The following is a 23,835-nucleotide window of genomic DNA, read 5'->3' on the forward strand; positions in this document are numbered from 1 at the left end:
TCCGAGCAGATGCATATGGCCATTCTGTAGTTGGTGAATGATTGATTGTTTTGGATGTCTGGTAATTCATATCAAGAGGACCACAAACTGGAACAAAAATATTAGGTTATTTTGGGTGCTTCCTGGGTCTTTTGTTGCCAGCATCCTTATGAGCTCATCTGCCGCCAGGATCGTTCGAGTGCTGGTTGTATAGTATAGAGCGTTTAGTGGCGTGCTGTGTATACACCTGGGCATCCTGCAAACAGAGTAGATCAGGTCAGGCTGCAGGCACAGCACGGAGGAAAGCGTTCTGTTTGATCTCTTGACATTCATCAGTGTGTGTGTTGCAAAGCTCACTCTGTTGAGGCTTTGATCTTGCTCTTTGCATTCCTGTGAGATCGAGATTAATGTTGTTCTTTGTAATTTTCAGGTGTTTAATAGACTGCTGGTCCCTTTTTTTCTTAAATATTTCCACTGGCAGAGGTCACAGAGTTTTGTCTTGGGTTGATGCCATGAAAAGCAGAAATATATTTCTAGGGACTGTAGACACAGAACCTCTTTGAGCGCGGTTCCATTTGGAAGACTTGGTAGACCTAGTAATCTTAGTAGTTGCATTCTTCTGTGTTCTTGTCTCCTTTGAGTAGAATATTCAATTCACTTGATTTAAAATATATTTATACAGCACTTTTAACAACAGACATTGTTGTAAAGCAAACCCTTGAGGAACCTTAGCAGGCATTACATTAGGCCACCTTTCAGTCACATTACAACTCCTACTCATGCATTTTTTTAGTTGAAGTAGTTTGCTTGCTTCTTAGTTTATCTGACAGGGTTTACCCAGAACCAGCCATCGACATGCTGCTGACAGACTGATTAAACAGCTAACCCACTGTGAGGCAAAGAGTAAGCTTTTGAGCGGCACCTGGCATTACACAAATACAAATATAGAAATGCACACATGATGCTGTCTTCAAACTTGGCTAACAGGGTGTATGTCAGAGGGCAGCAGTCTCAAGCTGCTCTCTCCATGTGCCAGCCTTTATCTTGGGAGCATGCAGATGCTGCCCACAGTTGCTGCTTTGCCATGCATCTCCTCCTCCAGTGAAACCAGGGGACAATGTTGTCTTCCTCCCTTTCCCCTTCCAGAAATACAGATATCAGGATGAGGACACCATGTCGCCTCCAGAGATCACCTCCCCCCGCCTTCCGGCGAATGTGCCCCCGCCCGAGCTGGTGCAGGTGGCGGAGAAGAACATCTCCCAGATCGAGAATGTGCACGGCTTCGTCTCCCACTCACACATCTCCCCCATGAAGGTACTCGCCCCACCCCCCCACCCCCACCCTGTCTCCTCTCGCTCGGGCCTGTTTCCTGCTGGCATGCCATCCTGTTCTGTGTCTCATCCCAAACATGTATACTCAGTGAACATATGTAAACGCTGTATGACAGACTCCTTTATGGTGCAATGCCCAGACATCTACCTACAGTTGCCTTTCACACCTGTGGTCTGTATTGTGAAGAGTATATATTTTAACCACTGTTTTTCCTATAATACATTCTCGTTATTATATGGACTGTTTAGGCATTCGTGGTCAGGGTGACGGGTAGTAGGTCACCAGTGATTTGGCCTGTGCCACATTTTCACTTTAGAAAGATTTGACAGATATGAAAGAGGCCATACCTCAGACCCTTTAAAACTGCCCCATGCACTACTAGAAAAGGCTGATCTGTAGCAGACGTACTTTAGCACATGCTGCAGTCCTGTTCTCTTCTGCCTAACTGACTGGACTCAATACCTCCAGCCCAGTGCACTGATGCTTTTTATCTGTCTTCAGTGGTGAAATATATCTCTGTCATTCTGCTTGCCTTTACATCCACATGCTACAAGAATGCCTGGTTCCTGAATTCCGCAGTGTGAAGTATAAAGGGGTGTATTTTGGCTGCTCCTGTTCATGAGCTGCTGGCAGGAGCGTAGTGCAGCTGGATGACTAGCAGTGCGGGACGGGGCGGCACCAGGCTAGCCAGTACTGATCTGGGCTGTGCCGGGTTTGGGCACTGTAGGTTCCTTCATGTCTGCAAAGCAGCACCTGACGAGTGCTGCTTGTCACACCTAGGCTTAGCTGCACAGAACACCGCTGATGCTTTCTTTGCCCTGCTACTCACTTGGTCTCTCACTCGTACATTCAGTCACAAATTCACTCATTCACTCACACACACATTCATTCACTCTGGCACACATGAGCCTGCATTCATCCTGAATCAGCCCCAGAGCTTTAGGCCGGTGGTGCGCTCTGGCTCCTGGCCCAAGTCATGACCCCCTCTACCCATTTGTCTTCTCTGTATAATTCTTAGACATGAAAATACGAGACTGTCATTTCAATTTCTCTTTGCTCATATGATGGCAATAGCTGTAGTGTTGTGTTTTCAGTGTTTAAATAAGTTAGTTGTTGTCAAGTTGATGTGAAGATGATAGGTCAGTCTTTTTCCCTTAGAGGTGATTCTAGAAGTCTCACCCCACCTTGTGGCTGATGGTTAGTAATGAAACAACTTCTCACATATACCAAATAATGCATGTTTGAAGCGATGGTGCATTAATCATTTGCCATGTTTATTACATTGTGTGTTTCAATGGGTGTTGCGTAATCCAAACACCGGTTTGAGATGTTGCACTTACTTTTGTACAAGCCTTTGTGTTTTGAGAACAAGTGCTTTTCAGCTGCTGTTTCGCTTACATCATTACGCTGTTATTTAATGCCTTGCATTAAATGGGTTTCACAGAGACGGTCGGTTTGCCTCTGGTCTGCTGCATGCTGTATTAAGCTGCGGCCTGAATGGAGAAGACATGGCCGCACAAATTGTAGTCTACTGTATACACGATGCAGCACAACCCTCTCCACCCCCACACCCCCACGCATCCCCTCGGCAAGCTTCTATTTAAAGAACTCTCTGCCTACAGGCCGGTTGCCAGAGATGGGCCCATTCAGGGTGTAATCATTCAATTCTGCAGCACAACCAGCACTAGATTGTTTTCTGGAGCAAAAGTAACTTTAAATAGTTACATTGTATATGTATTTAGAGAAGCATGATTTGGAATGTAATTTTGGAGCGCTTGCTAGTAAAAGTGGCACACCCCTGACTGGGCTTCTACGTTCACTCTCCACGTGTGTTTGGCTGGAGTGCCCGAGACAGATGGAGCTGACATCTTGTGGCGCTCTGGGCTGCCCAGTGGAGCTCTCCCGTGACTGGCCTGTGTACCTGCAGAGGCTTGGGCACAGCATGGCACAGTCAACATTCAGACCCCACACATCTCCACACAGACCCCATTCAGGCCCCACACAGCTAATTTATTTCAGCCAGATCAATGGCCTGTCCACAGCTTCCATGTGCACACTCTGGACCCAGTTTGTCAGTTGCTTCCTGTCATAGAGGTGTATTCTGTAAATGACCTATGATTGCCATCCATTTTCCTCCATGCATTGTGTTTTGTGGCCTTGTGGTTCACTCATCTTACAGAGTGAAGGCTGTGCTTTGTATGTTTTCCATGCCAGTCTTAATACGCTCAGCACACTACAACAATTTGTCCGTTTAATAATTTCATCATGCTCTAATGGATTCATGGTGATCGCTTTGCGCTCCAGTTGCCTGTAAGCTTGCAGCAGCTTGGTTCAGATTGCTCTGCAGCTACCTAAGATCTGGCTGACATCCTTCAGAAAGCTGGCCCTTTCATAGCTCCATGTGCCCCTTCCCTGTAACCTGCTGTGCCCTCCCTCTTGGGCCTATTGCGTGTTTCTCAGTCTGGTTGTGCTGCATGGTCCCTCCGTAGGTAGAGTCTCTGGAGTGCATTTTTGATGGTACGTCTTCGGTAGGAGGAGAGGAGCTCCTGGCCCCTGCCTTGTCCACGCTGTACTCACGCGGCGACTCTCTCCTACAGGTAACCGTGCAGGACTCCACTCTACATTTTGTGTTCTTCTTTGTACCCGTCTCCTCGTTTGATTGATGTGTGCCATGTGAGTGGCACCCCCTTGGTGTGCTTGTGGAATGATGCATCACCTGCTCCCAAAAATCAAAAGGAAAGAAATGTGTGTCACTTTTAACAAGCTATGTGTGTGTTGTAGTATTCTTTTCAGCCACTAGATGGCAAAGATGTTGCAGGGCTTGCTGGCTAGAAGGCACTAGATCTCCTTTTGTCTTGTAAAATAGTTGGGTTATACAGTCTTGTGCTATTGTACTCATGCCCTTGGTTTATTTGTTCTGTTCATAATGTACCACTTTGGGGTTTAATTCTCAGTCAACTGAGTCTGTGTTTTCATAGACATGGATTATTAAAATAACCTCCTTTTTGCATGCAAATGTTTTAATTGGATTTGGTAAAAAGAGCCAAAAAAAATCTAAAGACCTATGGAACTGGACCTGCATGACAGACAAAAGTACTATATTGCATTTATACTGATAGTGTGATTGTGGTATGCCTTTGGATATATTCACACTTGTGAACATTGGTGTGGCATTTGTACTGTGACCAATACTTGGGATTCGTGCACACGGTTATAGCATGCAATAAGATTGTGATTTGTTGGATGGTTCATTTGCATTTTGCACCTACTGCAGTATCAGTAGTGCAGTGATCAACATCACAGTATTGATTAACAGACGATATATTGTGCAGCTCTATTAAGTGGCCAGTCTCTTGAACATTACTTACACACTGTCTCAGTTTATCATGCATTTGATCTTTGAGTCTCATACTTAACTCCTTTTCACACTGAATGTGTTTTCACAGAGTGGATTTTTGGGGGGTTGGTTCTGGTATTTATGTAACAGTACAGTTTTTCACTGGCTTAGGACTTAGGCTATTACTTTTAAAGCCAGACGTCTGGTCACCCCCATTAAATGAAGGACAGTCAGTGTGCTTAGAGGTGAGAATTTATTTTATTTAACATGCTGGTATCATCAAGGCAAATTACATTCACTCACTTACCCAATGTTCTGGCAAGCTCTCTACATTATTAGGATATTAATTATGATCCAGCTTCTTAATCACAGGTCTGCTAGTGTTCTCTCAGAATACAGAACAGCTTTCCCACCACCATTAGAAAATAAAGGCTCTATGTGCCGCAGAGACCTTTCAGTGTTAATCATATCCGTGAAGTTTAGGATGAGTTCAGATGATTTTAAGGGCTTGTCTGTCCATCCCATATCTCATGTTACAGTGCACTTTTTTAAACAAATGCCACCAAGGTTGATGCATCTGTAATTCTGTACACTGAAGGATTCTTCACCAGAAATTGCCAGTACATGAGGATTGGCAAATATACAAGAAGGATTTCTGCTAGACTTCGCTTCAGTTGTGACAGTCAGTCTCTCTCATGTGTTCTGACCTTGCATGCATCCTGAATGATACAGGCATATGTTTGGAGATAATGTGAGTAGGGCTTTAGGGCCTGAGTGCATTAGTTCTGTTCTGTCATACTAAGTAATGAGACCTGGAAGAAAAGCCATTTCTGCTGCCCCCTGCCCTGAATTCTAATTTAAGATCCACAGGTTTGGTAGTCCTGCATTGGCATCCGACACTGCAATGATGTGCAGGTTCGAATGATGTGCTGTTTTCTTTCCTAAGTGTGTGGTTAGACCATTACACTCCTCTAAATGTGTGCATTTATTGTACATGCAATCCTCTCGGCCCTGCTGAAGTGATCCAGCAGAGATTGGTCGTGTTCTCTCAGAGGTGAATGGCCAGTTCCGTTGGTCTCAAGCTTGACCTGGCTGGCTGCCCAGTCATTAAGGTAACATGCTCCTCCTTTAGTTAGGCAGTCGGCTGCTGGCAAGGAATCTCGGGTTCAGCTGGAGAAGCCATGCCTGTCTGTAGCTACAGACAGCGACGCTCGTTACCGGTGCTAAGCATCTCTCAGCACTTCAGAGGTTCTCTCGCACTGTGGGCATGCTTGCTGACAGTGAAAGGGCAAGTGGTCAAACCAGAGTGAACTGGTTCCATTAGCATAAAATGAGCTGCTTTATGGCAGTGGCTTCATTAGTGTTACAGATCATTTGCTGCAACAATTGCTAGAAATGTCCGCGTGTTTTCTGGGGCCAACCATAGATGTGTAACAGTAACACCTCCACTGAATCAAATTAAACTGTACATTACAGGCTTGGATATCTTACCAGTGGCATGGTGGTTATGAGAGCGGCTCTTTAGGGAGTTTCTTCAAGTTTTCTGTTTTTCTTTTTCACCAATTCATCATTTACTCATTTACTCCCTGACTTCAAAACACAAAAACATAAAAGCAAAGGTGACAGAATGTACTTCCAGTTGAATATGAGGTCTGTATGACCATCATGTATTCTGTATTATCACCAAGACGTGACGACGTCATAAGTAGGTCTTATGGGTGGTGATTGAGTCATGCAGCATGCCTTTGACAGCTTTTGGCCCTGTGATCTGAGCTGCCCCAGACTAATGAGCTACCCCAGCCTGCCCTGCGTCTGCCGAGCTTCGCAACATCCGTCACGGCATGGCTCCTGCGAGCGTGTCCCATCCTCCCTGCCTAATTTTGCCAGAGGAAAGCAGGAGTGGAAGACTACAGGGGAAGGGGGGGAGAGGGAGCGGCCATGAAAAATGAGCAGTGTCACTCCCGGGGGGAGTAGGAAGACGCTGTGATCCAGAGTCCCCAGCAGTCTCGTGCAGGAGTGCCAGTCGTCCTGTAAGCTGTCTCTCTGGATCCAGACAAGGGCACATGTGAAACGCTCACCCCAACCGCCCCCTATCCCATCCCTGGCTGCCGGACACTGTCTGCACACCCTACCACAGTTCGCAGCTCCTTGAGGAGGAAAGTTTGGGCCAGTGCAGAGGGGAGACAAGCTCTCAGGAGGGAGGCTTGGCCGGGGCTCTCGTCCTCTGCACAGACGCTACACGCGTGGAGCAGCTCTGCTGGGTGACATGCTCACCTCCGTCTGGTACACCAAGAAAATGGGTCGGCGCCTGCTCAGGGGGTTCTGGAGGAGCGGGAGGAGCCTGAAGCTGCAGCTGTTGGTGGGTAGTCGATGTCCGATTCGGGAGGCAGCTCTCAGGAATGCATGCTGGCAAGCTCTGCCTGCTCCATGTCAACTAGCTTTGAGCTTTGCATGTAAATCACCTAAACGGACATGAGAGACGGAACATACCCACTCTCCTTCTCTGCAGTGCTGAGTGAGCTATAAATTCTTCTGGATTTTTTCATAGAGTTTGGGTGGGGGGTTTTGTTTTGTTGTCTGTCTGTTCCTCTGTGTTGTTGATTATGGTTTGGAGGTTGCTGTGTTGTTTCGGTAGAGGATAGTTGTTGGTCATTGGCCAGTATTTACATGTGCTCAAGTGTGGCAAAGCCTGAATGCTCAGAAATGAAGATTCACAGTAACTTTACAGGAGTCTGGGTCTCCTGTTTTTGCTTTATTGTTAAGTGCAACTTGTAAATTGACTTAGGTTGACAGTAGGCCTATTTACATTTACGGCATTTAGCTGACACTTTTATCCAAAGTGACTTACAATTATGATTGAGTGCAACTTGAGCAATTGAGGGTTAAGGGCCTTGCTCAGGGGCCCAACTTGGCAGTGGTGGGGCTTCCGATTACAAGTCAAGTACTTTAACCACTGAGTTACCACTGCCCTATTTGATTGTTCTTGTGGGACAGTAATGTCCTTCAATTAATATATCCTTCATTCATTTCACCTAGTTCTTCTGACTGTCAAAGTAAAATACTCAGTGTGGTAGAAAGCATCTTAGGCCCTTTCCCAAGCTGTTGTGGCTAATATTTTAGTGCTGGCCATGCTAAGCACAGATTAGACACTATGATTCTAACAGGGTTTTGAGTCACCTGCATTCAGTAAACCTTTTTCCTATTTTTGATGGAATGCACTGTAAAGTTTACTTGGTTCCACCATCCTCCTGTCAACAATCAAGCAGTACTGTGAGAGAATCTAGAGAAATACGGCCTATAGGATCAGAGCGCTTTTAGTCCTTTGTTACATAGTGTCAAATCAGGAAGGACGAGCGGTCGGAAAGCTGAGTGTGAAATAAACGCCCATCTCTCCCCTTGTTTACCGGCAGAATTCATTTGACCGGGGGGCTGAAAGCTTAAGCTTGTGGTAGGGCCATTCCGAAGCACTTTGTCCTTGTATTGCGCTATCGATTGATGGCTCTTGATGCCGCACTTCAGGAGAAGGAGGTGCAGAAAAGCTCAGGCACCATGAGGCAGTGAACAGAAGAGGCAGCAAACAGAGGAGGCAGCCACTGGACAACGTGGCCCTTTGTGAGTGGGCATTTAGTCTTTCCATTGTGCATGTGCGTGTGCGTCTGTGCATGTGCATCTGTGTGTTTGTTAGTGAGCAGACAGATTAAAGTGCACGTCGGCTGTGCTATTTATACAGGAATGTCTTCAGGAATAATCCAGTATAGTGTCGTTCTTAACTGAATGTAGCATGTCTCATAGGTTGGCTTAGTGTGGTCAGGGGTAGGACCTCTGTGCTTATTTGGTTTGCTCTAAGAAAATAATCGACTTGTGTTTGGAAGAGGTAGGGCTTATTTCCACGGGTGCGTATGCGTGGTCCAAATAAAGGAATACGTTACAAAAAGGAGTGCTTTTGCGTACCAACATTTCTGGCATTTTTGGGACACAGTAAAGGGCACACAAGGCCGCCAGAACCATGGTAGTGAGCAGGTGTTTGACCCACCACTCAAATGTGGTGTCATTCAACCACTTTTAGATTAAGCTGAAGCTGGTTTTTATTTGGAATAGAAAAAAAACCTCAACTCTCCTTAACTGACAGATAGATGGTAGCAGAACCAATCAAAATCTACATTTGAACAGGGGGGTGGGACATTCCCAAAAGAGAAGCAGGCACTTGTATGGTAAATGTTTTCACCGCAAAGTACTAATTGAGATTTGATCATGGTTTGTATAATCAATCTGTTATATTTACTGTTACATTTCTTAATGCTGTTAGCAATACTAAGCCAGTATTAATGTTCTTCACAGATGCTCTCCCTCAATTAGCTAACATAACTATTTGATGAGCAAAAAGTGAACAACACTGACATTGTTCGTGAAATGGTTAGTTGAGACATGTTTTAATGCTTTATAGTTATAACCCAAGATGACAGCTTGGGGAATTTGTATGCAGTCTAAAAGCTTTGCACCAAGCAACATCTTCAGTGCTGCTTTGAGAACCAGACCAAGAGCAGTTGTTTAGTGCAAAAATATTCATGTAGTTCTAGTACCTAATACTACTACTACTACTACTACTACTACTACTAATAATAATAATAATAACAGTGGTTGGTATAGTGCTTTTTATTATACCAATAAGAGTCCTTAGGTAGGACTCCTAACACTACCTTCACCTACCTATGTAAAGTGATTTGAAACTGTAACTCGGTCTGTATAAGAGTGTCTGCCAAACGCAGTATAAAGAAGAAGTGCTTCATTTTAAATGGAATTTATGGAAATATTTTTACAAGAGCGAAAAATAACATTCATCCAATGTTAAAAATGCAGTGATGTGTTCATATTTTGCGTTAAGTAATTGCAGTGTGTATTTACAGTATGTAGGCCATGTGGGAGCAGGACACGAGAGTACCAAACCAGTGACTCAGGCCACTGGATCCACACGATCGTTCACATTGATGACTGGGGTTTTGGTTGTGTTTGTTTTTTTTTAACTGTCACTGAATTATTGACACTTGCCTAAATGTATTGGGTCTGATATAAATGGGAAGATATCATGTAGAGAGATTCATGTAGGCTGATGTTGTATCTGAATGTGGGCAAGCGTGGTTGTTCAGGCATGACCTCCTGGTTAGTTTAGCTGAAGGGAGTAAGAGCAGAGCTTAAAGCAAACATGGTGATGCATACTACCACCTACAACTGGGCAATGTATTCGAAGGTTCATGTCACGATCATTTGTGTAGTGCATGCTGGATTTAGAATTGATTTTTATTTTCATTACATAGAACTAAGCATTAATATGATGTATAATTCTGTTTTAAGAATTATACTTAACTGTTATCTACCACAGAAATCTCACTGTGTACAAATTCCATATTGTGATCATTGCTTTCAGCATATCACAATTAGCATGCCAAGTATGCTTTACATATAGGTTCTTATGATTACCCTTAAAGGTTTGTTGTTGTTGTTGTTGTTGTTTTTTAAAAAAGAACCGTATGCTGATGCCAATATTATACTAAATCTAGGATAGTCTGTTCTATGTCTATGAGTTAATTAATGTGCTCTGTTTCAGATAGCTAACGGTTACCTGGTAAAGCGATTTGTGCTGCTTTGTTTCTTGAGCACAATTCAGTAGCGAAGAAGGCAGTGCACATGCTCCATGGAGCTGCCTGCTTTATTTGATGTGAAAGCTGTTGCCATGGTTTTGGTCCTGGGGGAATAGAAGCACAAGCTGTGACAATGTCTGTTACCTCATTTGACACCTGTGGCACACCTCGGATAGTTTCTGCCGGCGCACAGGCTTCTCGGGCAGGCTGTGGAGCAGAGACTCACCCCGCTGCCCGTTCGCAGGCGTTGTGCGTGCATTAACATGGGCATGTGGTTATTTTTGAATTTGCTTTCCCTTTTTTTCTTTTCCTGCCCGCGAAGACACAGCCTTTTGTCTCCCCCTCACTGAATCATGCGTGCGCGGTAGATGGAGAGAGAGAGAGTCCGCAGTGTGAAAACGGATCTGGATCGCGAGGAGCGGCCAGGCAGCATGGGCTCAGGTGCTGAGCGTGGAGCGCTCATCCTCCTCTTGGATTTAGCCTCCTCACTGGATCTTACCCGCCCATGGTCCTGACATTTCTTTGTCCGTGTCTCTCACTTGGATCCGTGAGTATGTTCATTAGCGCGAAGTTTTGGTAGATGTGAATTATTCGCACCTTTTTAAACAAGGACGCTGCTGTTAGCTTCAATTGCCAGGAGAGGGAAAAATCTGTGGCTTTCCACTGTCAAGACTGGGTGGCTCTGCTGAGCTGCTATACAACTGTCCTCCGCTCAGAGTAGCCATGTCTAGGAGGGAAGAAGAACATATCCCTGTTCTTCTTTATTGCATATAGCATCGCCCTGAATGCCATCATTCATATTTAATGTGCCCAGCAAGGCTTTATGTTGCTATTAAGAATGTGCTGTGATTGATAACCTGTTCATGGCCAGTCCAGTAACCCTAGTCCATTTAGATTAAGAATCCCTAGGGGAGTCTATGGGCTTTTGCCTGCAACACTTGCCTGATAATTGAACCCATTTCCTGCCTCTCCAAGCTCTTAGAGTTCCCCTCATTCAGAGAGAGCTCCCCATCCCCTCCCTGATCCTCACTCAGGTCTCCAGTAGTCTGGAGACGGACCCCGGGCTGGCGTGGACTCCTTGCAGGCAGCACAGTCACCTCCACCCTGCTCACTTCCCACTCCACCCTCTGGGTAGCACGAGGCTGCTGTTTGCTTGACCCCTCCCTAGACCAGCGTGCCAGCTTTGCCGTTTGCAAGCGGATGGGTTTCGGACTCGCGTTCTCCAGCTCGCTTTTGTGTTGTGGCTCTTTGAAACTCAGGAGAGGATGCTGTAACCTTATCCAGGTGGGCCCTCCCCCCCTCCTCCAGCTCCTCCATCTCTCCGTCACCCTACTCTGCGTTTGCGCACCGCCCCGTTTCCGCCCCGCAGCCATTGGAGTCCTGCTCCAGTCCTGAAGGACGCCAGGCGGCTGCCATGAACTACATCTTTGGCAACAGCACGCTGTACCCGCGGGGTGGCCGGGCCAATGCTGCTGGGGGTCACGGGGCCCCTGGGGCCCCTGGGCCCAAGCAGAGGCAGTGGGCCAAGCGCAGCTCCAGCGAAGACTTGCCCGCCTCCTCCTCTCGCTGGCAGCAGCTGCTCGCCTTCTTCACGCGCCGCAGCGCCTTCAGCGACTGCATCACAGCAGGAGCTGGCCAGGTAAACTTCACCATGCCTCCTGCCTGCAGCGGAGGTGCTTGCACTGTAGTAGTGTGTATGTAATCTCTGTTGTTACCACTTCAGGTACAGAGCACTTACTTGATGAAAGTAGCTTTATGGTAGACTTGACTTCTTGACTTGCATTTATATGTCTCCAATTTACGTTCTTTCTCTCCTTTTGAACTCTGCAGTTCTTGTGCGGTCACACTTACATTACATTTTAGCAATCTGACATGCAATAAGGTATGTGCACTTTGAAGTGGTGACTTTGAGCATTGCCATTTTAATGACAGATGTTCTCCTCAGACCTGTGACACCATTCTACAAGTGAGTGAGGCTCCCAGTGTTTGGATTTGATTGTTTTTGCTGGTTTCATTTTTCTTTAGTGTAAACTGACTCTAAGTTGTGCCAGGACTGTCTAACGGTCCCCACTGCCCTGCCCTTGCAAACTAAGATCTTTCCTATTTCCCAAGTTTACAGAGGGCTAGTTGCCACTGGCTGACATCAGCTAAATTTAGCTTCTCTCTTCATAATTGTTCGTCGTTATGTCATGTATCTCTGTATCATTCAAGACTTCACTCTAAATGGTGTGTTGAAAGTGTTGCTCTGCATGCGCTCACTGTGAATAGCTGGAATGTGATTGAAAGGGCCCGGGTTTTGAATAGGCACTCAGGTAGTGGGCTGTGTAGACACGCGCAATGAGATCATCCTGGCCCCTCTGCCTGCCTGTCTCCCATTTGGGCATTTGGAGGTTGAGTAACACCCAATACCGGTCATAGCGTTTCACCAGAAGAGGTAGTGGGGAGGCTGGAGCAATGCTAGGCGCTCCTCCTCCCTGACCTTGCTGAGGGATAGGTGGACACGAGAAGGCAGTCAATGGGTCGGCTCCAGGAGGGCCATGCACCGTCACTTATTGTGCCTATTAGCGTCTGAATCCCGGCTAATAGGGTCAGGCCCTGAAATGCAAGCTGGAAGAATGGGGATTGCAACAAAGGGGTTTCCGGCCTGCCTTTCTCCTGCCGCCCCCGACTCTGTTACCACGATGCTGTGGCTTCATCTCTTTTTCATGAACACTTTTCAAGCAACAGAAGTGGCAAGTGGCGTCAAGGACAGCTATTCGGTTATCTCCAGAGAGCACAGTATGACACTGATGAGAATGAGAAGGAGTTCAGGCTGGTGGCACTGAGGAAAAAGCCCTGCGCTTTCTTTGTGTCGCCGATAACTTTTATGCCGTGTAAAGTGTTCTGAAGTTAGTATATTTTCTTTAAGTCTCTTAATAGTCTGCTGATGGGTCTGGTGAGATACGTGGCTGTCTGGCTTGGGGTGGGGGGGGGGGTGTAGGCCTGTATAGAGAGAAGTACATCATGCAGTGCAACTGAATCAAACCATTTACATGAACAACACCTCAGTTTATTTCAAAAGAAAGATGGACTAACCGCTTGGCCAACTGTTGGACTAACTAAATCTACAGTAGTGGACATCCTCTTGACATCTTTCTCTGCATTCAAAAATAATATAAGCATATCGTTTAAAGTAATATCTTTTGGCACCTGCTGCAGTCGCTAGTCATGCTTATAAGTTAAAAAGGAGTACATCAAATGGCAGGCTTTTTGTAGGTGGGGCTCTTTCTTTAGCCCAATCTTTTGGAGGTGGAGACGTTCACGAGTAAAATCTCGCCTCTAATGTGACTGTCTGTGTGTACAGTTTATGGCTCATTTGCAGTGAGATCTCGTTATTTGAGGCACCAGTAAAGAGAAAGCAAGTTTTTCTCTGGCTTGAGAAATAATATATGAGCTTTGGAGATAAAGCATGTCTTTAAATGAAATGCTTCCTCAAACATTCTAGAAGGAGCGCATGAGAGAAGGATGGATTTGTTCTGCGTCGAAAACCTGTCTTATCTGACAGATCTTGCTGCAGTGCATAAATTACTGTTCGAAGACTATCCAATCCCTGATTAATGTTATAAATGAAGGTACAGGTTACTATATTCATACTTCTTTTTTTCTTAACACACTGATAATAAGTGCTAATACAATTCCCAGGTTGCTGGTTTTATTATGCACCTGATATTTCAGTTCACTGTGGTCTGTGTTTAAACCTTGAGCTCGAGCCCTTGAATTAGTAACCAGATGTTCTTGTCTGAATTTATACTGATGACCTTTCATAAACTTCCTTTGCAGCCTGTTGCATGCTCCATGCTCATGTTAAATACACTGGAGTCTGTCTCAAGCTGAGCCACATTACCACTGCCTGTTGTACATGCTCATGCAGATCTATTTCTGGAAGAGGCATGTCTGCAGTGCTACTACTCAGCTCCTACAACCAAGCCCTCCCCAAAGAGCTGGTGTACAGCTCCAAGCCACTGTTTTCAACATGTGTGTTTGATGAATGCTGGACTTGGACAGGGATGTGCAGACAGGTTTACCATTTAGTTAAAGCCAAGGTGAAGTCTGTGTTTTTGTTATCTTTTTAAAAAGGCATATATTATTTGAAGACATGCAGGGATTATTGCTTAAAGTACAGATTGTGATTTCAGTGCTTGTTAATCAAGCCAGTTTGCTGTTTGGGCTTAGGCAGGAGCCCCTCTCGTCCTGAGGATGTATATAACCTTCTGTGTCGTGCAGAAAGCAAGACTTGCTGCAGCTTCAGCTGTTGCCATGGTGTTGCCATGGCGATGGACAAGCAGGGAAATGTAGTCACGTGGTGGGACTTGTTTTATTTCCCTTATCTGTTAAGTGCAGTGTTGAGTGGCATCGTGTGCTCCACACCCTTGCTGTCAGCTGAGATCATCACATGGGTGGCTCTACAGCCCACCAGCTCCATCGTAGCCAATCAGATATTACCTGTAAACAGTCCATTAAACTCATCAGTCCAAGAGACAAAAGGGATATGCTTCAGTGGTTATGGCCTTTGCAAGGTTGTAGTGGGTTAGGATGATCAGGAAGCCCTTCCTACTATGGGCGTAGTGCTTTGGTAATGCTCCATCCCGATCTCGGCTGGCGGGGGGGCGTTAGAGGAGAGGACTGTGGGCTGTGTAGGATGGAGCTTCGCTCAACTATGAATCACAGCAGCAGGCGCGAATGCTGCCCCTGCAGACAACACAAGCACGAGTGTCTCTCCCCACACAGATCTCAGCACCAACACTGTGGAGCACCTACCGTTCTCGCTTAAAGAACTGTACACCCACTCACGGCTGGTTTCTGAGTTAGTATGAGGTGTACATTGCTAGTACTGAGCTAGGGCCTTTTCCGATACACAGATTACCAACATTTAAGATTGTATACCCTGATGCTGAGCTCATAATGTCATGGTGAATCATGCTGTGAGATTGGGGAAAACTAAACAGGCTATTTAGACACAGACTGCCATAGACAAATGGTTAGGGAAACCGTCTGTCTCTGTTACTTCCCTTTGTATTCGTCAAAATGGTGCTGATACTGTTTCACAGTTCAATGGACATCATGCAGTTCAAAACATGACAAATGGTGCTAAAATCCCACATTATTGCTCCCACTGGCTCCGTTATCTTTGTTTCTAAATCTAAATTCTAAATCCTGCTCCTTTTCTCAAATATCCCCCTTTATCTGCCCTTTAGTATTAGCAAAATCATTTGTCTTAGCCATCTAAAGTTAACTGACCCCATTGTCAGCCTTCTAGACTGATCTGTTCCTGATCGTGTTCATCTGAAACTGGGCAAGTTTGCAGCACCAAGCGAGATGCCATAGGCCATAGCGTAAGGTTACCTTCTCTTATTGTCTGGACTGTATTTGAATCCCATGAATGCCATTGTCTCAAAGCTTTTGAGATGCACTGGAAACACTTCAGTTCCTTTAAATGGTGAATATAATAAGATCTGATTGATTTTCCAGGCTGTCATAGTGGCTCAACACCATTGATTCGCTATATGAGACTATAAAGCAGTAGGGCATTGAATAAGGATCCTTTTGTAGTAAAGTATTTAAGGCATTGTGGGTAAATTCTAGCATCCAAGGCTAAGCAATTAGCAGTTTAGTCACTTTTCATTTACATCAGGATCAAAAAATGGAAAGTGAAGATTGCATTTGGTTTCCTACATTTTACATGAATCACTTATTAAATTCATATGGCATGGAATTGTATCACATGTTTAAAGGTTCCTTCTTTCTCTTGTACTGGCCATTGTAGGGTCTGCTATCCCTCATTTGGTTTTTCTATGATCTGCGTGTGTGATTGACGGGGGCAGAGGCAAAAGAGAGCAAATGGGCTATATGGTAATTTTTTGTGCGGGCTTTCATGTCTTCAGTTCTTGGGTGCATGTGTAAATTAGAGAACACAGTTTCCGCGTCTGAGAATGGCACTGCTAATTAATTGGCTTATTCAGGGAGAAATGTAAGATGGCAATATAAGCCGTTAACCTAACTGTAGCCTCTGGCCAAGCTAAACCGACAGGAAGGTGAATTGGTCTTTCCAACCCAAGAATAAGTATTAGGTTTACCTTGGAACTTTCATTAGTTGAAGCTTGATGTTCTGTGGACAGTATAAAAGTATTTTTTATTTATTTGTTTTTTACATTATCTTTCTAGTATATAATAGTGTTTATTTACAGCTAAATAAACAGATAAAGGAAATTCTGCAGTGCCTGTCTTTCTTCCTGTATCTGGCTGTGCATGTGGAGCCCCCTGCTGTACAGCAGAGGTGTTTTTGTCTTTTCTTTCTGTCTCTGCATCCACCTGGAATCTGTTACAAATCAATGCTAGAAAGGGAAATGGCAGAAAAGAGTCCTGAGTGTCTGATTTAGCTGTGACAATGAACTGATCCTTTGTTTGATTATGGAATTATGGGCTGCTGATGATAATTTGGATTATAGGTCTTCATGGTTTGGATTTCCTGGTCCTGTTGCTGTGTAATAGACACATATCCTTCTTTGGGTGTTGAGGGTTTGGTGATAGTCTGACCTTCTTCAAGCACCATCAATGAAAAGTTTGCATTTGCCAGGAGAGCTTACTCTGACGTGAAAGACTGTTGAAGGGTTCCATGATGGGGAAACACCCAGTACATGTCCACAGGGCACTCTTCATCGCAGACCATATGACATGTTTGCCTTTGCCATGTTCTGAGGCATCTCATTTTACCTGGACAAAATGGGAGCATGACTGCTGTTCCATATCCTCAAGAGAGACGATGAGACACAGACCCTTAACATGCAAGAGCCCGTACATTGGATAATATTCAAGTAGTTCTAAGATTATCCTTTCAGATGCTATGAAATTCTGGAATTCTGCTGTATGTGTTGAATGCTACCTACTGTAGTTCCCATCGGAATGCGGAATAAGTGAACCATCGACACCATCAACACCCTTACTGGGCTCGCCGGATATGGGCTTTGGGAAATGCTGTGAAGCAAAGTTCAGTCGCAGACTTTTGCCTTCCTGATCTGTTGTGATTTTATGTCAGTGGAGGGACGGGTCCATGCGCTCACTGCCTCTGAGACCGGGGCCCTGCGACATACACCGCGATTATTTGCTGCCACCCAGCGTTTCAGGACTCCTGCTAATACCACGAAAGAGAAACACAAAAGCAGCTGCAAGTGTGAAGTGGAGCGATTCAGAGCCCCTCTGTAAGCGCGGCGAGGTGGAGCGCCACTGCCCTGCGTGACCACTGGACGCCCAGGCTGAAATCAAGAGCGGAGCATCGATTATTCATGCCCGTTAAAAAAAAAAAAAAAAAAAAAAGAAAGAAAGAAAATGAAGAAAGAAAGAGAGAGACTGTGCGCTGTCATGTGTGGTGCCCGTTGGAGCTCATTTATTGGCGAACGGGAACAGGGGGGATGAGGGCGAGTGAGGCAGAGAGAGAGAGAGAGAGAGAGAGAGAGAGAGAGAGAGGGAGAGAGAGAGTGAGACACAGACACAGTCCGAGAGAAGCTTGGCAGAAGAGTGGGAGCTGGAGCAGAGGGGGCTGGAAGAAAAGGAAAGGACCGGCTTTACTGCCACCGTGCAGCCGCTCTGCTGCCAAACTGCACAGCAAAGGCAAGGACTAACGTCACTCGCGAGGCTCTTCCTGTTTGGGCCCCCCCCCACCGGTGTGAACCTGCTGCCTTCCTTTGACTCTCCTGGCCTTGGAGAATGAGCGCCAACTACCCCAACCACGAGTACCGCTATGTGGTTCCCGAGGACTGTGCAACGGCCGTCCTTGGAACGGCTGGCTGCGCCCAGCCCAGGAACCAGCCACGCTTGCAGTCCATACACGGCACACTGGCTCGCCCGCAGAGGAGATCCCTGCACCTCCAACTGGAGCAGTCGACGCACCTCCATCAGCTCCAGCAGCAGCACCATCAGCCGCACCACCACTATTACCACCATCAGCAGCAACAGCACCACCTTCCGCCGAACCATCTGCCTCAGCCTGCCCCACTGGAGCAGCCCCGACAGGCTCCGGAGGGCTCCCAAGAGCATTACAGCTCTTGCACCCTGCCTGCCTCGGCCAGGAACCGAGGAAGAATCACCAGCCAACGGGACAGTGTCAAAAAGACCCCCATGACAAACAAGGCTAAAATCCGAGCCCCCGCCAGTACCTGGTGGCACGATAACTCGTGGGGGACTCTCTCACTGGAGAAGGTATGTGTCTGCACTGTTGTTGAGAAACACTGGATTTTTTAAAACATGTTTTAAATTGATGCACTCTAGTGATGTCTTCTGATTTCTGGAAAAAAGCTTGTAGGTTTATCTGTAATACACTTCAGCAGCGAGACTAGGCCAACTGTGTGTCTGTGTGTGTGTGTGTCTCTGTGTGTTGTGTGTCTCTGTGTGTGTGTGTGTGTGTGTGTGTGTATGATTAGATAATCATGTAAATTGCAAGACTTCTTTAGTTGATGAATGTTTAATATTTTTCTATATACTGTACCGTTAATTATATTTGAACAGAAGTGAGAACTCCATGCTAAGCGTTTTTAGCCAGTGTACTGAATTAGAGATTGCATGCTTCAGTTTATCTGAAAAAGGAAGGGTTTTTGGCCCAAATATAAACTTGATCTAAGGGTTGTGTTTTCCTTTATTCTCTCTTGTAACAAATACATTGGTTGGATTCATGAGGAAACTCTTATCAACAATACAATTAAATTTGTATTAGTGAGTTCATCTGTTCATCTGTTAACAGAGCCATCTACTTCATTATACCAAGTAATTAAATCGGAGTGGTTTTGATGCAAGTTGTGTTTCCTTTCAGACACTGGTTAGAGCTACAGGCTGAAACAGGAGCAGGGCCTCTAATCAATGCCAATCACTGGTTCTAATTTTAACGCTGGACACACAGGCCATGTCCCTGCTGATCTATGGAATTCTAAAACAACTTCTGTATTTTTCAGTGGCCAGTTAGGCCACTTCTATAGGCTGTCCATCAGGTGAGGGGTATGGTGGGAATGGTCATCTTTGGCCAATGAGGGCTAGCATCTTGCAATAATGCCTTATATTGGTGTTAAGGATGATTGGCTCTAGAATGGTTCTGTGCCTTAGCCCTGGCTTTGAGACATGGTGTTTAGTCCGACCGCGGGAAGTGTTTAGGATGGTCTTTGGCATGCAGTTTGGGCCACAGGGTGGCCTAGGCTGGCGGTTGTGCTATAGGAGGCGATCCTGGCTTAGTGCTGCCCATCAGCCAGACGGGCACATGGCTGAGGATGCGGGGTGCGGATGTGCCTCCACTGGCTGCGCCTCATCAGAGGGCAGCCGCTCTTGCTCCTCCTCCTTGCGTCCTCTCGCACCCCACCAAGGCCTTTGTGCACCTTTAGAAACCAGTGAGCTTCAGAAACCAATGAGCATCATAAGAGGCTCCCAACAAACAGCCATTTTATGAATATAATACAAAAACAAGCCAAAAACAGCCAAAAATATCAGACAGATATTCTTATTATCTCACCCTAATGTGAGCTTATAATGTTTCCCGAATGCTGGCTAATATTACCACATCACCTCATGATTATACTTTAACTAGGATGTTCCGGAGCAAAGAGAAGTTAGTACCCACCGCGCGCACACACACACACACACACACACACACACACACACACACACACACACACACACACACACACACCTATATATAAAACATGCATACATATATGTACATACACACATGTGTATGTATGTAAATTAAATGTGTGTATGCGTGTATATAAATGAAATTTACAAATTATTTAATTAGCTTGTTTAAGTCAAAGCTCTTAAGCCATTCTTTCACTCCAATGAAGTTTGTGTGACATGCTTTGCACTCAGCAAAATCATCTACTTGGACTTCAAGTCCAAATTCCTGTCTCTGGCATTGTCAGTGGAGAGAACAGCCAAACCATTAACTCTCCTGTCTTCTGAAGTAAGCATCCAGTTATGAAGGCTGTTTAATTCTGCCAACTGCTTGCATTTGTCTTTTTGCTTTATTGCGCCACCAGTACACCACAGAATACATAAAAAGACAAATCCTCCTGTAACGTTAACTTGAATGTTTATACTAGAATAAGTAATTGGATTGCAATAAATATGCATCATATTTAGGCAACACGCTACTGGCCAAATTAAGAGTTTTAGCAAGAACCACTACTATGTGGTGTGCATATTTTTGATTGATTGAGTTGAATATATATTTTTATATATATTTAATGGAATAACTGTCACGCTTTAGATTTTTGAGTTGTAAATAATGAATGAGTCATGTTTGAAAGATCAGTTTAAGAACCATTTGTCTACCATGGATGAGACACGTTATGAATGAGGGACTTAAATGAACATCAGTATGTGTGAAGATGTGTATCTTTAGGCTGGCTGGTAAGGGCCTTTAAGTTAAAGCATCCAGTAGTTACGCAAGTGCTCCAGAATACTCATCCACATAGTCTGTAAGATTATGAGCTGATCCTATTACTTCATCATACCAAGTAATTAAATCTTGAGTGGTAAGGTATTTTGGTGCCTTTTGAGTTATTTTTCCTTTCACATACCAGTTTCAACTAAAGACTCGGAACTCGGAACTAGAGCCTCTAATCAATGCTAATGACTGATTCTAATTTTAAAGGTCCTGATCATCAGTGCCCTGCTAGCAATTATGAAGAATTGCCAAAGATTAATGTGTGCTAATATTTTTATATTTTGTAAGTAATTGGACAGTGATGCAACTTTGGGGAAGACCATCACAAAATCTGTATTTGGAGAAGCTTTTTTTTAGAAATAAAAGCCCTGTTTATACATTGCCCCCCCCCCCCCCATTTCAAGTGTCATTCATCGATTCACACACAAGGTAGGTAGCAAAAGGTGTAGACTTGATTCTAGATATGCCATTTGCAGTCGGAGTCAGGTGCTAATATCTCTCAACATGTCAGTACCAGTAAACAAGACTTTTGAAGCTAAAAAATTAGAATACATCTGCCAGTGTGCCAAAATCACTTTTCTTAAAATCTGATGTGGGAGATCATGGTAGTGGATGGCAGAATAATAATATATTAATTCATAAAGATAAACTGTTGAACTAATGACGAACACTATTCACAGAAACAGAAAGGCCAGGTACCCAGTTTGTTCAAATGTGCAAAAACACCTGCATAGTTCTGGGACAAAGCCTTAAAGACAAATCAAATAAAATAACCTGTGATGCAATGAGGAAAATATAGAAGCTGTGTAACTTATAAAGAAGCTTCTTATGTCCTGAAGCATCCCATCTGTGAAACATGGTGGCAGGGCCATGTATCGCTGCCAGTGGAAGTAGAACACTGGCCTTTACCGAGTTCTCCATTTCTGATCGCGCTGAAGTGCACAGAAGCCTCTTTACTGCCCACATTCAACCAAAAGCACCTGTATACTTCATGGTCTGCTCTTCACTTTGTTGCAAGACACTGATGTGAAACATATCAAAGCAGCTGTGTTTTTCATTCCCAAAAAGCCTGACATTATCTAAACATGTTGTTCAAGATTAATTATGACCCCTTGAAATGCTGGGACTGTATATAAGAAGACATGTGGCTCCTTAAGTTCTGTCCAATTAAATGTCTACATTAAGGACTTTTTAGCCTTTTTAAACTGTGTTTTTTCTGTGTTTGTGTTTTAAAATTGTGATTTTTTTTTTCTCACAGCAAGATACTGTGAAAACATCAAATCACATAGGCCTCCATGTGTTATATGGCAAGAAAGCAAAATTACATTGCAAATGGCAAGCGAGAAACACTAATACATTGCTAATACAATATTCTGTATTCATACACTGATATACACCTAACACAATATTTTTGTGATGCTGCATCACTTGTGTTTGTAGTTGAGCTATATGGTTGTGCTCTTACTCTCGTATAAGACATAAAGAAGTGAATACAATTTTATAACTCAGACCTTTTTACTGCACTGTACTCACTTGAAAGTTGTGGGTATAGCTGTATCATTGCTTTCTCTTTTTGAAATTGAAAATGTAAAAGGAAGAAGGGTTGGTACTGAAGCTATTGCAGTCAGTTTACTGACTGTCAAGATAACAGGCAAATAACAAATTTATGCTAAAATATTGTCAGTGAATACATTAAAATGCATAATTAATTCACATCCTTCCTAAGAATTTCCTGTCTCTCTGGCCCTGAACACATTTGACGCTCTTTTTGCTATTCTCACGTTTGCCTCTGAGCTGGATTTGTGGTTCCTGGTTATGAATGCATGTATTATCAGTCCTGTGCTCCTCCACTGGGTTACAGTTCCCTTTGTGGTGTTTGTAACTGCTGTCTTCAGAGGATCAATCTATCATGTGAATTGTGACATATGTTATGTTGATTCTCAATAAGAGCAGCTTCAGGTAATGCTTTGGCAAATTTCATGCTTTTCAGATTTTTAATAGGACACACAAACTCACACTTGAGCAATGGAAAGGAATATCTGTCAGTTTGTTCATGAACTAAGTTTGTATTATGACAGCAAGAGACGATATGGAATGAATTCATTGTTTGTTTTTTTCCTTTTTTTTTTTACTCTGTACAAATTTGTCATTTCTAACCTGCTTTTACCTTCTTGTTTCTGTTATATAAGAAATCTCTTTAGCCTGTTAATGGCTTGTCAGTGATACAGTAGAAATGTACCACTGGTAAATTGAAGCAGCATTGCTGATTAATGTGCATCACTCTGTTACACTATAAATAGTATTTTAGTTTTCTGTGGAAGGATCTCTCAAAAGGTGAATTAAAAAAATGATAGTTCCCCCCCAATGTGAGTTGCCGTCATTTATTTTGTTTTACTTAAACCCTTTTTTTTCATGGGCCCTTTCAAATGTCTTTGTCTGTCTGTCTGTGCTAATGAATGTCTTTGTAAATCATGCACATTTCCATAACCATTCAGACATTTCTTAACTGAACATCCCACCTCTCCCACCACCCCTGACTCCCTCCCTCTTTGCTGGCTGTGTTTTATCCTAGAGGTTTGACTGCTGGGATTCTGTGGGTGCTCTCATGATCGTCAGTGCAGCTGTCAACAGGCCTGAACCTTGACCTCCATTGTTATTGTTTAGCAGGCAGATGCTGTTCCTCCCCCTGCTCCCATAATCCCTGTGATCCCCATCTCGCCAGTCCCAGCTGAGACCACTGTCATCCCTGCACCCACGTCACAGGTCTTTTTTTTTTTTCCCCCCTTCTTCTCTCGTTCTCTCTTCCCCCCCTCTTCCTATGCTCGTGCACTCACTCCTCCCACTTTCTCTTCTTGACTTGAGAGATTATCGAGAAAATGTTACGTTATGTTACTGTGCACTTGCATCTCTGAAGCCGCTGTGTTAGTGAAGCCAGTCACAGCTTGTTTGCAGCGCAATTTAGTTTGTACTGGCTCGTGCATTTATTCTTCACAATTGCACTTTACCCAGAATGCTGTGCTGCTCATGAACACAGTCTGTGCTGTTAATCTCTTGCTTATGCCAGTGTAAAACACTATCCACATGCTTGG

General features: G+C 44.4%; 2 protein-coding genes across 13 annotated transcripts in view; both read left to right on the top strand.

Moving 5' to 3' along the window:
* The window catches only part of dlg1a (discs large MAGUK scaffold protein 1a), an 85,916-nt gene that overhangs the window by 31,106 nt on the left and 30,975 nt on the right, over nt 1-23,835 (top strand). For 4 of the 12 annotated variants that reach the window (XM_027013546.2, XM_027013548.3, XM_035524222.2 and 1 more), the window contains one exon: nt 1,126-1,293. In XM_027013546.2, coding sequence (XP_026869347.2) covers nt 1,126-1,293 — 168 coding nt within the window. Of the gene's footprint in view, nt 1-1,125; nt 1,294-3,800; nt 3,909-10,475; nt 11,924-23,410; nt 23,510-23,835 lie in introns of those variants that run through there. The other 8 variants (XM_035524219.2, XM_035524220.2, XM_035524221.2 and 5 more) reach the window with 4 other exon arrangements.
* On the top strand, nt 11,947-23,447 carry LOC145658742 (uncharacterized). Its single transcript, XM_081717803.1, has 2 exons — nt 11,947-18,516; nt 23,319-23,447. Exons 1-2 carry the CDS (start codon nt 18,025-18,027, stop codon nt 23,388-23,390), a joined length of 564 nt encoding a protein of 187 aa, XP_081573929.1. The 5' UTR covers nt 11,947-18,024; the 3' UTR covers nt 23,391-23,447.

Source organism: Electrophorus electricus, chromosome 7 (genome assembly GCF_041902795.1).
Source record: "Electrophorus electricus isolate QZ-2024a chromosome 7, ASM4190279v1, whole genome shotgun sequence".
Taxonomy (NCBI): Eukaryota; Metazoa; Chordata; class Actinopteri; order Gymnotiformes; family Gymnotidae; genus Electrophorus; species Electrophorus electricus.